Genomic DNA, 13254 nt, shown 5'->3' with positions numbered 1-13254 from the left:
TGATAGCTTATAGTTTGAGCAGTTCTCTTCAGCTGGCAGGTGACGTTTCCTATCAGAAGCATCCTTTGCAGCACGCATTGCCTTAAAAGTTTTTAACTTTAGGCTATTTCACATTGATGGTTGCTTTAAGAACCTAGTTTAAAAAACTGCTTTGAAAAATTTGCTTCCCCTGTTTTATACGCTTTAAGTTGGATGCATTCGATTTATGAGTGGTGGCAACTAATGAAGCTTTCTGGTCGGAGTGTCCGTTTCCTGCTTTGTATCAAAATTCATTAGAGCTTCTCTGAGAACTTTTTTTTTGCTGGCTGCTGGGCTAGATCGAAGCCTCACTCTGAGTTCATTATAGGCTAGTGAACGAGCTCTGCACATTCCTGCAGCCTTTCCCTTCCCACAGGCTAACCAAAGCTTATGTTATTTCATTACGAAAGGAAAATGGGAACCCTTCCCAAGCTGCAAGCAAGCAGCAAGAACGACAGAGCTCACGGATGGTCTCCTTTAAAAATGAATAATAATAATTCTTCTCTTAGAAAAAGCCTGCCTACCTTAATGGCTCCTTACTCTAGGAAGCAATCGCCCCATGATTCACAGTTGCATTAATTACAGATCTGTGATCTAATTGACAGTTTTTCTTTAGAGACTCTTTCCAATTGATTGGTTAGGTAATCCACCTTGGGTCTATCTGTAGGAAACAGCAGAATATCAAATGCCTGTAAATAAATTGTCAGACCTTTTATTTGAGTCTTAGCTCATTATCTGTTCTATAGCGTAAATCAAGTTCTAAGATAGTTTGGGACAAATAACCCTCCAAACAGGAAGAAAAATTATTATACTACTTTAATCTCTGTTTAATGCCTTAGAGCCCAATAAGTCACAATTAACTAACATGTGGCAGAGTCTAGCTAGTTCTGTATTGATCGTGTGGTTTGTGCTGGTGACTGCTGTGTAGCCTGAGATCATCTAGTAATTTATGGCTATGACATCAACTTTAATGACGATTATATATGTATGTCTATGGTTTGAAAGAAGACAGAGGTCTGTTGCGTCCAACCTTCCACCAAATGGCTTGTGGTTATTGCTTTGATCTTGGGAAAGACCAAAGCTTCTGGACAATTATAGTCTGGTAATCCTTTTTTTTGGGGGGGGAGAAGGGAAGTGGGTAGAGGAGACAGAGGTGGTTCTCCCCCACCTTTCACCTGCCTGTTTCCTCCTATCCATTGAGCTGCCAGTTGAGCTGGCCCTTATTGTGCTACGACACAAGAACCTTCATTTATAAAATAAGAGGGAAATAATCCAATAGTTTCTAACACCCTTCCGCTCTGCCAGTCTCTCCCAGCCATTATAATAATAGTCCTTGGTCAGATGCCACAGACCTGGCATGTTTACACCCTATTTGTGGCTAGTAATTCACAAATGAGCAACGGCAGAGACTCCTTCCCTCTCCCTGGGGCTTGTGAATGCCACCTCCGCAGCATCCCCAGCCCTGTTTTGGATTAAGGAGCTGAATCGAATGCAATTCTAAGCCAATGGACCAGCCCAACTCTGGCCAGTTCTAGTGCTGGCATAAAACTTTCTTTAAAGACGTGTATGGCAACCAGTACCTTTTTTCCTTAGAGATTTACATCCGAGCCACTGATTTTCTCTTGAAGTATGCGGCCAGTTTTCTGTTCTGGCCATGGCTACCTCCATTGGTAAACTGTTATGGAAATTTACCATCCTGTAGCTTGAGAGACTGCCTTCTTGCTTGGCTTCTGTTTTGAGATGGGATTGAAAGTCCCCCACGAGATCCCTTTAGGATTCATTAATGTATCTGGAAGTGATTTCCTTTTGGAAGGAGAGGAAATCCTATAAGGGGCTCATCTTCAGTCACACAAAGCTGCGGCTGTAGATGTGCGGAAGTCTAGGAAGCCAAAATGAGGTCTTCTAGGTTTAGATCTGCCATTTTGGCTGCCAGCAGTCAGTGCTAGGGGGCTAAGCCTTCCTCCAGGGCTGCTTAAGCTTTTAGAGGGGACGTTTTCCTTGCAGGCTGTAGTTGCCTAACTTCCTAGTTAAAGGGAATGCTAAGGGGACCATTTATTAGTTTAGTGGTCTTTTGGGCACATTTTTCCAGTACTGGGGTATATCTTTCTAGGGTATGTACCTAGAACTAAACTCTGTTCATATATGACCTGAGACGGACCTTATGTAATGGAAGAATAGCATTGTGGACCTTTTGCTTTTAACCTAAAGTTGAATATGTAAATTTGCAAGCCGCTTTAATTGTTGCTTGGTTGGTTCCCCTGTGTCCAGCTTATCATGGTCCCTTTTTTTTTTTTTCCCCCCCCTGGTTCCTACCTTGTCTAACGTGTCTTGCACATGTCTATTTTTGCATCCAGAGTTGATCAGTACACACTTACAATACCGAAATAACATTAGGCAGAGACCTGGCTAACCTAGGGTATCCAAAGCTCTCTTGGGACCGGTGGATCCTGGGAAGGGTTTACAGATTGTAATTTGTCAAGTGTAAACAGTGGAGTATTATTTTATCTGTTTTTCCAGATCATTGCTAGGAAAAAAGTCCAATCCCGGTGGGACTCTTGTCAGCTTATGATAGTTAAAAGATGGTCCATCAATTGTTTTTGTAAAACCCTCTCATAAATGATTTTTTTTCTAAGTCATCTTCTTATTGTTGGCCCAGTGGTAGTTTCCTCCTGCTGCTTTGGGCTTGCAGATCAGTCGGAACTGACATCTGTTGAACTCTGGCAGGATAAGCCCGGCTAATATAAATCGCTCTGAGAGTCTTTAGAAGAGTGCTTCAGAACGGTAAACCTGAAATAAATCCCTGCCATTGCACCCACCCGCTATTGTGGCTCTGGCTTCAGAGGTGGGTTTGTTCCCCGTTCACGGACACTGTTGGTTTCTGTTCCCGTGTATTGTTCCAGGCTCCTTCAGTCTAAGGGGAAAAGCCAGGCAGCTGCGGGACAGTCCCCATGCGTGCTGGAAGGATGATTGATTAGACTGGAGCTTTTCAACCACAGCGGGAGAATTTTTTTTTTTTTTTTTATTCTTACCACAGAATGCTGGCGGGAATGAAATGCAAAGGGAAGAATGTGTATATTGAATCCAAAAAGGAGTTTTGGTACTGGTGACCCCCTGAAACTGCTGATTTAAGAGGGTACGGTTTATAATGGCCTGCCTAGCGGTGAAGTCTGCATGTGCATTGGACAGACCTTCTTTACCATCTATTTTCAAAGCATGAGTTTGCTTTGAAAATCCTCGGTTATGTGGCAGAGTACTTGCTCCAAGCAGTGCATGATTTCTGTCAGAGAACCTGGGTGCGTGCTTCTTAAAATCCAAAAGTATACATGCAAAAGTTGCAGCTCCACTCCCCTGGACCGTATCTCTTGAACCAGAGAAAAGCATGCACAAAACTGATTTACGCATATACTCCTACGTACATTAGCCCCTGATTGGTTTTCAAAACGCCACGAGCATACAAAATTTGGTTTTGTGCATGCAAGTTGCTTTTTAAAAATAAAGTCCTTGGAAGGTGGTAATGGAAGCTTTTTCTGTGCTTCCAGAAAACGAAGACTTTCAGCTTGATTGAAACTTTAGTGAGGCAAGTGGGTTGGTCATCAAGTCTCCAACTTTTTATCCAAAGTTGGCTTAACTACTGTTTTTCCAGTAAATTGGCTTGCTTTTTGGAAATGGACTTTATTAATTTGTCACCTTGGCTAAGATGACAAAAGAGGAATATAAATGGGGGGGTGGGGGAGACAAACTAATTGAGTTGACATGTGGATAATTGTATGTTCTTTTAAAACAAAATTGCCATTCCTAGGTTTGAGGTGTCAGTATTTCTGAAAAGGATAACCTCCCAGGTCTGTAGATGTCAAGTGTGACTTCTTGGCGATGGAAAGTCGGCAACTGGAAAGAAGTGCGAGTGTTTAGATGCTGGTGGGAAAGGTGGTGCCAAGGGAATAGTCAAAAGCTGCCAGGGTAGTACTGGAGGAGTAGAGGAAGAGTCTCGAGGTAGAACTTGTATGTAAAGCTGTTGATAGAGGCTTTTAGCCTGCTAATGACAATTTTTGTGTGTTTTTTTTTTTTTCAGGACTTCTTCAGCCGGAGACAGTAGCTTTGTGGAAAAGATGAAGAAAACGGTAAGTTGTAACTTTTTTTTTTTTTCTCTCTCTCCCAAGCTTCCGCACACAAATAGAAATTTTTAAAACCCAATCTTAAAATCCTAATCCAAACCAGCTGCTGACCTCTGTGCATTTAAGGCCTTTTCAGGGGTCTTTTATTTCTGCGCAGTTTAAATTTTTCATATTTAAGCACAGATTTGCTTGAAACTGACACCATGAGCAAGTGGTTCTCAAACTTGGCCTGGTGACCTCCAGCCAGTCAGATGTTCAGAATGAATATTCATGAGACCTTGGCCCGTTTGAAAATGCAACCTGTTGGGGGGGGGGGGGGGGGGGGGGGGGCCTTGGAGAACTGTCATTTTGTTATGGCTCTTCTGGTAGCACACAACTCAAAAGAGCAGCTGCAAAATGCCCGCAGTGGTGATCTCATTTTACCTTGGCATGCAGATCACTTGGAAAGAAGTAAGGGAGTCTGACAGGAGTTTCCAGTTCTGTCCTGGTGCCCCCCCCCCAGCCAGTAAGAATCGTAGGATGTCCGCAATCATGAATTTGCATACATTGGAGACTTGATATTTGCCAGTTTGTCTCCTGCACACTGAGACTGCCTTGGGGTGGGTTGTCACCAGGACAGAACTGGGAATTACCGCAGTAAAAGCAAAACACAGAGGAAAACCCAATTACAAGGGTTATAATATTAATGGAGCTTATTTTGGGCAAGATCCTGCTGGATGAGGTTGGATCCAATGTGTAAAATTCAAGGGTGGGAGGTATTGCCCACTACAGGCTGGTTCAAACCAGACTAGTCGCATATATCTAGATTTAAAAAATTGGGGCAATAGAGAGCAATGTAACCAAAATGTCAGTGTTCAGCTCAGCTCTGCAGAGGTCGATAGAGCAAAATGAACAGGATGCCAGTGTTCCACGGGAATGTTTGAAGTCTTCCTGATGTGCTGAATAAATGGAATTAAGTTTTCCAGGCCCTTTTTTATTTATTTATTTATTTATTTTAATGGACTGCAGGTAGAATGGTCCTGTATGCTGGGACTCTGGAGCCTGCTGCTTATTACTCAGATATTCTGAATATATTCATTTCATTGGCAGCTACCAGGGCCGGATTAAGCTGGTGTATGCCCATAGGCAATGGGGGATGGGGAATTATCCTCCCCCTCACTCCAGCGGGAGAGGGGGAGGATAATTCTGCCCAAATCCTCTTCTTGGGCACCCCCGCTCTCTCTTTAAGTTGCAGCACAGTCCACAAAGAAAATCAGCAGGGGGCCTTTCATAGCCCTTTCGTGCTGATGGACCGTGTAGCGCTCTGCCCCTTCCTCCTGTATGGACTTCCTGTTACCAGGGAAACCCGTGAGAAGGATGGTACACCACATGGGTCTATTGGCACAAAAGGTTAATTTATTTATTTATTTATTTAAATTTATTTATTTATTTATTTAATGGATTTAAAATTTATTTATTTATTATTTATTATTAATGGATTTAAAATTTATTTATTTATTTATTTAATGGAAAGCCCTGAGCTGATTTTCCTTGGTGGCCTGTGCTGCTGCCATCAGAGCCAGCGCCATAAGAAAGAAAAGCAGCAGCAGACGTAGGCAGTGGCGGCGACGCTCCAGGGCCTATCAAAATTTGGCACCAGATGTAGTTGCCTAGGTAGCTTATTCCTAAATCCGGGCCTGGCAGCTGACTTTAAACATCTGCTCCAAATCCTTTTCTCCACTTTTTGTGATGATTTGCTACTCTCTGTATAATGTCTTTCTCTTTGCTCCTTCATCGGGGGATCTACTGAACCCATGAAGCGCTATTTTTCCTATTTAGCAATACTTGTGGGCCTAGCAAAAAACCATGCGCCTTTCTTCCGTGCGTGTTCTAGGTTCTTGAAAATGGAATATTCCAGCATGATGAGGTGTATTAGTGAGCACGAGTAAGGATGCTGAAAGCTTCAGAATTGCTGCCTTTTCTGATTTAAAAAAAGTTATAAATAAATATATATATATTTTTTTTGGCAGGGGAAAAACATTGTGGTATTTTACGGCTCCCAAACAGGAACAGCAGAGGAATTTGCGAACCGCCTTTCAAAAGACGCCCATCGGTACGGCATGCGAGGCATGGCCGCTGACCCTGAGGAGTATGAAATGGTACAAAACATATGTTCTGACAGTGCTAAAGGGTTTTATGGTGCTGGGGTTATGTAACTTTTGTATTTACAGAAACTTTATATTCCACCCATTTACAAGTTCTGTTCTGAGCAGATTACAACATAAACATAACATAAAACAAATACATATAAACACTTCAAAACACCCCCCTATTCTCATACCCAAACTTCTCATATAAAACACTTTTTAAAAGTGTCATTAAATAGGTGAGTCTTTATGGCTTTCCAAAACATTTTATAATCTGACAGTGAACATAGCTCCAAAGGCAACATAAGAAAAGGCCCAACGATTTGGTCTCTTTCAGACGTGTAGCTCTGGCACCAGGGTTTGCTAGTAAATGTTGACCTGCAGACCTTAAGAAATGTGATGGAGTATGCTGTATTACATGCTTCTTCAAATAAACTGGACTCTTCCCAATTAAAGTGCGATACCCCAAACACAATATTTAAAACGTTATGCATTGCTCAACTGGGAGCCAGTGTAAATTCCTTAAAACTAGGAGAAAATGATCTTGCAACCTTGTTGCTTCAAAGAACGCAAGGGGAGCAGAAGACTGGTTCGGTGCTGAGAACATCCTTCAAGGATTCCCCCCTCCCAGAGGCGCACAATGGGAGAAAAGCACGGATTACATTTGGGTAGTCCAGGAACCTGTCCAGCCATCGGGTTTTTGCATGTCCGGAGAATCTTTTGGTTTTTGGTACCAGTGGGCTGCAGTATCGGGGATTATTTTACCTTATAATGATACTTTTCCTTTTTTTAATAATGTTACTAGATGTATGCAATGCTGATAAGTATTTGGGCATGATAAGATCCTACTCCAAAGAGCTTACAGTCTAAGTGGGTACCCGAGGTAACAGGAGATAAAGTGACTTGTCCAAGGTCGCAAGGAATGTTAGTGGAAGAAATGGGATTTCCCCTGAGTCTCAGCCCATTAGGGACTAATAAAGAATATGGATTTCAGATTATGGAATATAGTTTTTTGTTTTTTTTTCCTTTCCCTTCCTAGACTTGCAGAGATGAATAAAATACCAGGGTAGGATATCGATGCCTTGTAGATGCCAATTCCTCTCGCCCGATTGAACGAGAGGATCCATTGGTGTTCTGTAATGTCCCATGAGCAAACAGCCCTGCTGTGTCTTACTAAGTAGGCACCTTGGAAAAAGATCATGGAATCGAGGCCTACTTAAAAGAGCGAGCCTGCCGTAATGCCTTCTAAAGCAAACCTTGCATGATTTGAAAACAGTTCTGGGAGATGGATATGCGAAGTAACTTGATGATTAACTGACTGAGGAAGGAGAGGAATTGCTAAGTGTCTGCAGGCAATGGAGCTAATTTAATTTAAAAGTTGCAGTAGATGAACCAGGGTGGTAATGTTTTGATGTCAGAAATCCTGGTACCATTGCTGCTAAGCCCTATGGCAGGTTGTTTTTTTTTGTTTGTTTTTTTTTGTGTGTAACCGCATAAAACTGAAAAAAAATCCAGAAATCTGAGGCAATGAAGCAAACAGCAGTTGCGAGCTGTGCATGCTGAGTCTGCTGGGCCACCCACAGACTGTAGAACAGACCCAGAGGAGAAGTAAGGGAAAGAAAATGTGAGACAATGGATGAAAGAGATGATGTGGGAATATAAAACTATGGTGAAACTTTACCGTGTTTTTTATAATCAAGAACTAAGGGGCATCCGATGAAACTCTGACGACAGGTTTCCACAAGACTTGATGGAGATAAATCGGGTTCATAAAATAATTAGGCCACTTTACCGAAGCTAGATTAGACTTAGGCTATTTAACATAAGTCAGGGATGTCATTCTGCTTCAGAGCATCCCTAAATGATGACTGCCAGCCACTCTGACTCCTCAACATAACCTGGCTTATGAGTGAGGTTCCTTCCTGTCAAGGTGCAAAATAACCTTATTTGGAGACGTTATCCCCAGGTGGACAACTCTCCATTTGCCATTGTTTATTGCCTCATACAGCCAACTTCTAACCCAATCAATCACTTTAGGGCTCATACTAAGGGCGCTCAGTTTATTTATAAGTCTCCTGACAGGAACTGCATTAATGGTTTTGCTGAAATCCAAGTTACTCTACATCTAGCCCTCTCCTTTTATGCAGTTCTCTGGTCACCCAGAACCAGTGCTGCCTCAGCCCTTGTAATCCTTTAGATTCCAGAAACTGCATTACCCTCTGAGCAGTGAGTCTGCCTGTAATTCCCAGCCTCCCTCCTTACTTCCAGCTGTCTCTAGTCCTCCAGAGCTCCTCCCGACCCGAGAAGAAGCTTTGAAACAGTCGGCCAGTGGAGCTGCCAGAACTTCTCCAAGTTCCCTTAGTACCCTTGGATGTACCCCATCTGGCCCCCATCGCCTTATCTACTTTTAGTTTAGTGAACTCCTCACAAATGGTCTTCTGATAATCATGTGAGGTTTACCTTCCTTCCAATCCTGTTTGTGTCCATTTTCTGTGGTCCTGCTCCTGACCTTTCCTCGGTGAACACTGAGCCGAAATATTAAGCAATTCTGTTTTTTGCCTCGTTAGCCTCCCTTACAATGCCACTTTTGCACTTCCTCCATTTGATGTATTGTATTTTTTGATGAGCAATATTATTTTTATAATGTAAACTGCCTTGGGTTGTTATAAACTAAAAATGAAATGAAACCATATCTTTCAAATCTTGTCCCCTTCTGTTTTACTGTATAAAGTGCCACTCCTTCCTTCCTACCCTACCCTACCCTAACCTGGTATAATTATGTATTCTAGTTATGGTTTTTCTGTGTACCACATCTCTCTGTGCCTGCTGGCCTCTTTATGACTGGGGCTATTCTCATATGATGGGCATTAGTCTACCTGTCTGTCATCCCATGAGGAAAGCTTAGTGGGATGCTGGGTTGTATAGAGAGAAGCATAACCAGTAGGAAAAAAGTGATAATGCCCCTCATTGGTGAGGCCTCACTAGTCATACTTGTTCAGTTTTGGAAACCAAAACTCAAAAAGCATAAGAATAGGATGAAGTTGTCCAGTGAGGCAGCCAAAATGATATGGGGTCTGCACCGAAAGACTTTTTAATACGTATGCCCTGGAGAAGAAGCGATACATGAGATATGATAAAGACTTTTAAATACCTGAAAGGAATTTATGCACACAAATCAAACCTGATCTGATGGAAAGGAAGCTGTAAGAATAGAGGTCATGATATAGAACTCCAACAAGGAAGACTTGAACAATATCGTGAAATAATTTTTCAAGGAAAAGGCGCTGGATGCATTGGAATACCCTTTCAGAAGAGGTAGAGAAGACCAGAAAGGTGTGGAACAAACAGAGGAGAGCGGAAATGAAGAAATAGGGTAACCTCTGGTACACCTAAAGTTAATACTACTGCATGGAACGGCAGTTACAAACCTAAGCATCTTGCTAGACAGACTAGGTGGCCCATTTTGTCTTTATTTACCATCTGTTCTTACGTTCCTTTTCTATTTCCCCCCCTTCTATATAAATGTGTAATGTTAGGGCTTTTTTTGTCCGTCCTAGTTTAAAGCCCTCCTCAGCAGTTCTGCCAGCCTGTTCTGGAAGACGCATCATCCCTTCTGCTCAGCAGTCCTTGGAAAGCCATCCCATAGTACAGGAAACTGAAATGCTCTCAACACCATCTTCTCAACCATTCATTGACCTCTAGAATGCGCTTTATCCTCAGTTAGGAGAACTGAAGAGAAAATCACCCTCTAACCAAGAGCCATGAAGTTCACTTCTGCTATGTTGCAGAAACCTAACAATATCATTCATGCCAGCGTGTGATAAGTTACTAAGCTTGATGATTCTCAGCAATCTCTCTAATGTCTTAAATCTTGGCATCTGGCAGATGGTGCATATCTGGTCAGCATATGGCTGCCTCTCTGCCACTCGAGTCCTCAACCATCAGTACCCTTTTGTTTTTGTAGAGATGGTGGGTGCTGATTGTGCAGCTTCGGGGTATATGAGCTAGGTTCCTCCCCATCCTGGGATGGTTTCTCCACTTCCTCAGCTGCATACTTGTTCTTCAGCTCGAGATAACTTGTGCTTGGGGAGAGGATTCTTCTGGTTTTGGACTGCAAGATGACAGCTGCACACAGATTACCAGTGTCTCCTTCCTCCTCCACCTAGTGGCTCAGTTTGAGACATGTGCATACTGGCTTCCTTAAGTGGCTATCTATGGCTCCTGGCAGACAAATGTCACTGCAGTGGCTGGGCTGAGTTAGTTTTCCCCCTGCGTTTTATAATCCTTCCTAGTTAGTTGTGATTGAAGATTTGTGAAATCTGTTCCAATTGTCTAGAAGCTCAAAAGAACAGAGAGAAACTGCTCGCCAGAAGCCTCATTTTTATAGTTGGGGTACCTGAGTGTCTGTTCTGTCTATTCCAGATTTTTGTGACTTTTAAAATCCAAAATTTTCCATGCTTGATCTGGTAGAACAAAGAATCCTTTTTTGGCTCCCCAGTTATAGGAACATAAGAACTGCCATATATAGGAGCAGACCAAACGTCTGTCTAGCCCAGCATCCTGTCCCTAACAGTGGCATGTAATGGGAGTTTTTAGAAGAAGCAAGCACATGTGGCATGATCTGATCTGTCATGCCCTTCCATTTCCCAGCAGTCAAGGTTTAGGGATGCTGTGACGACATGGGTAGCTGTGATCATTGAGGGCCGATTGCAGATATTTTCCGCAAATTTTCAACCTGGTTATGCTCTTTGCCTCAAGTGTCCTACAGCAATGAATTCCATGGGTTAACTATGTGTTGTGTGAAAAAAAATTTTTTAATTGTACGTCAGCTATTTGGAAACCGGCCCTGTGACTTGGGCAGTGATGTAGAGACTCCAGTTTGTCTCCTGTGCGATGGAACTGGCAGGGGCTTAGCCTGCTACTGAGTGATGAGGTTGAGCTCCTGGATGGACAAGGCTTCTTCCTCACTCCAAAAAAACCAAAATAGCCCTAGGGTAGCGTTTGAGGGTAAGTCTCCGAGTAGATTTCCCTCTAGCTCTCTCTGCCAGTGAGGGGGCTATCTGTGTCACCGAAGCATGCTGTCGGGGAGAGAGAGTGCCCCAGCGTATTTCCTTGGGCTGGTACCAAAATGTTATGTTATCTTCAGATTTTGCCATCATGTAACTTTTTTTTTTTTTTTTAAGTCTGACCTTTCCAAATCAGATTGGTTGTATAGTTTGACATTTTTGCTTTGCTCTCTTTGCCAGTCTGATCTGAGCCGCCTCACAGAGATAGATAACTCTCTGGCAGTCTTCTGCATGGCCACGTACGGCGAGGGGGACCCCACGGACAATGCACAAGATTTCTATGACTGGTTGCAGGAGGCGGATGCTGACTTGTCGGGCCTCAAGTTTGCGGTGAGTCCCAAGAAATAGGAGCGATCCTCATTCAAAGGCAAAAGTTGAATAAGGTTTAAATGTCCTGCTCTTCTTCTAACCAGTTAAATGTTTATCCATTGGGCATGTTCCAGGGTGGGGCTGAGTCAGCCACGTATAAGTTATCTGTGCATTTGAGTTATCCAGATGAATCTGGTCATGCTAGAGAGCAGGTCTCAAGTTGTTTTAACATTGAACTAGCTACATTCAGAATATAGCCTGATAAGTTAAAAATCAAAATCCCTTTTTGGCCAGCAGGCCAGATTCCTCCTCCTAGCTCCCAAAAACTTCAAAAGCTGTCTGGGCAGGATTGACAGCAGTGGTTTCTGTCAGTCAGAGCAGCTCTGGACATGGCTAGAGCATTACAACTGTACCTTTCCAGCTGACCGGGGGTGGAGAAGGGACCAGAGCCAGAACTGTAGTTTTAATATCAGAGGGGGTTACCTTGGGGTGGGAGTGATCGGGTGTTACACCCCCAACTGCTTTCTAACTATTGTGGGAGCTGAGTGGTCGGGCCTTCTGGCCTGGATGTGGTTTTACTTTGTATTATATTTGCACTTAACAGTCTAGGTTCTGACTATAGCAAGTTAAGTTTAAAGCTATCCAGGTAACTTTTTATCTGTGTGATTGCAATAGGACGGCTAAAGTTGCCTGGATAACATTTTAGTCGCGTGGTATTCAGCAGGAGACTTGTCCCACTGAATACTCAGCTAAATTTACTCAGGTAGTAGGCCAGGAATGGCAAAGCTGAATATGGGCCTGCAGGGTGCCAGAGTCCGCTGCATATCAGTTCTCCTCCAAATATTGGTAATGGATGGGCAACTAGCCAAATGGTGGGACCCAGTCACTCAGGAGAAAGCAGTAACACACTGAGCTTCTCGTCAAAACCAGCAGGTGAGGGAAAGCAAAGCATTCTGGGTGTCTTCCAGGTGACTTGGGGTCAGTTACCTAAGTAAGCTCCTCAGTTGGCTCATTTCATTTGGTGGAATGTTCACTGACCACATTTCGGGGAAATTGAATTGGAAAGATGTCGGGGTTGCCTTGGCAGGATCAGCCTAGATCTCTTTCCCTTAGGAAAAATGTTGAGAGGGGTCACCATTAAAATGCAAAACTTAAAAGGTCTTAACAGGACAAAGGGAGACGACTTCTCCTTCCCCAGACTCCCACCCAAGAAGATAAGAAATGAAAACATTTTCCTAATTTCAAGAGGGGGGTGGAGGGGTGGGGTGGGTTGTGCTTCTGGCCATGCCTGGGGACCTGTCTAAGATGAGAGGCAGGGGAGTCGGAGGATTAAAAAGATCAGTGGATATGATGAGCTGCTTAGGTTTTGGTTGCTGATCCAGGTAGATGCCATTTTGGAGGGCTGTGAAGCAAGTTCTTTTACTCAGGATGAGAATTCAGACCATGGTTGCCCTCTGTTCCTCCCACCCCACACAGTAGGGAGTTGGCAGAGAAGCAGGTGAAGAGTCAGCATGAACTATTAGTATCCCTTCAACTTAACCCTACTAGCAGAAGAGGGGGGGGGGGGGGGGGGGGGGGGGGGGGGAATTGTTTTGAAACAGGATTTGAAGGTGGAGGAGGAAA

The 13254-nt window shown here is 43.4% G+C and overlaps 1 protein-coding gene across 4 annotated transcripts in view; it reads left to right on the top strand.

Annotated features, from left to right (window-relative positions):
- LOC115097153 (NADPH--cytochrome P450 reductase) overlaps window positions 1-13254 on the top strand; it is a 174300-nt gene that overhangs the window by 123051 nt on the left and 37995 nt on the right. For all 4 annotated transcript variants that reach the window (XM_029612705.1, XM_029612704.1, XM_029612703.1 and 1 more), the window contains 3 exons: window positions 4088-4136; window positions 6140-6268; window positions 11503-11652. In XM_029612705.1, coding sequence (XP_029468565.1) covers window positions 4088-4136; window positions 6140-6268; window positions 11503-11652 — 328 coding nt within the window. The remainder of the gene's footprint in view (window positions 1-4087; window positions 4137-6139; window positions 6269-11502; window positions 11653-13254) is intronic.

The sequence above is a fragment of the Rhinatrema bivittatum genome, chromosome 8 (assembly GCF_901001135.1).
Source record: "Rhinatrema bivittatum chromosome 8, aRhiBiv1.1, whole genome shotgun sequence".
In the NCBI taxonomy this organism is placed as follows: Eukaryota; Metazoa; Chordata; class Amphibia; order Gymnophiona; family Rhinatrematidae; genus Rhinatrema; species Rhinatrema bivittatum.
The sequence above is the reverse complement of the archived record's forward strand: the minus strand, read 5'-3'. Positions and strand labels throughout refer to the sequence as shown.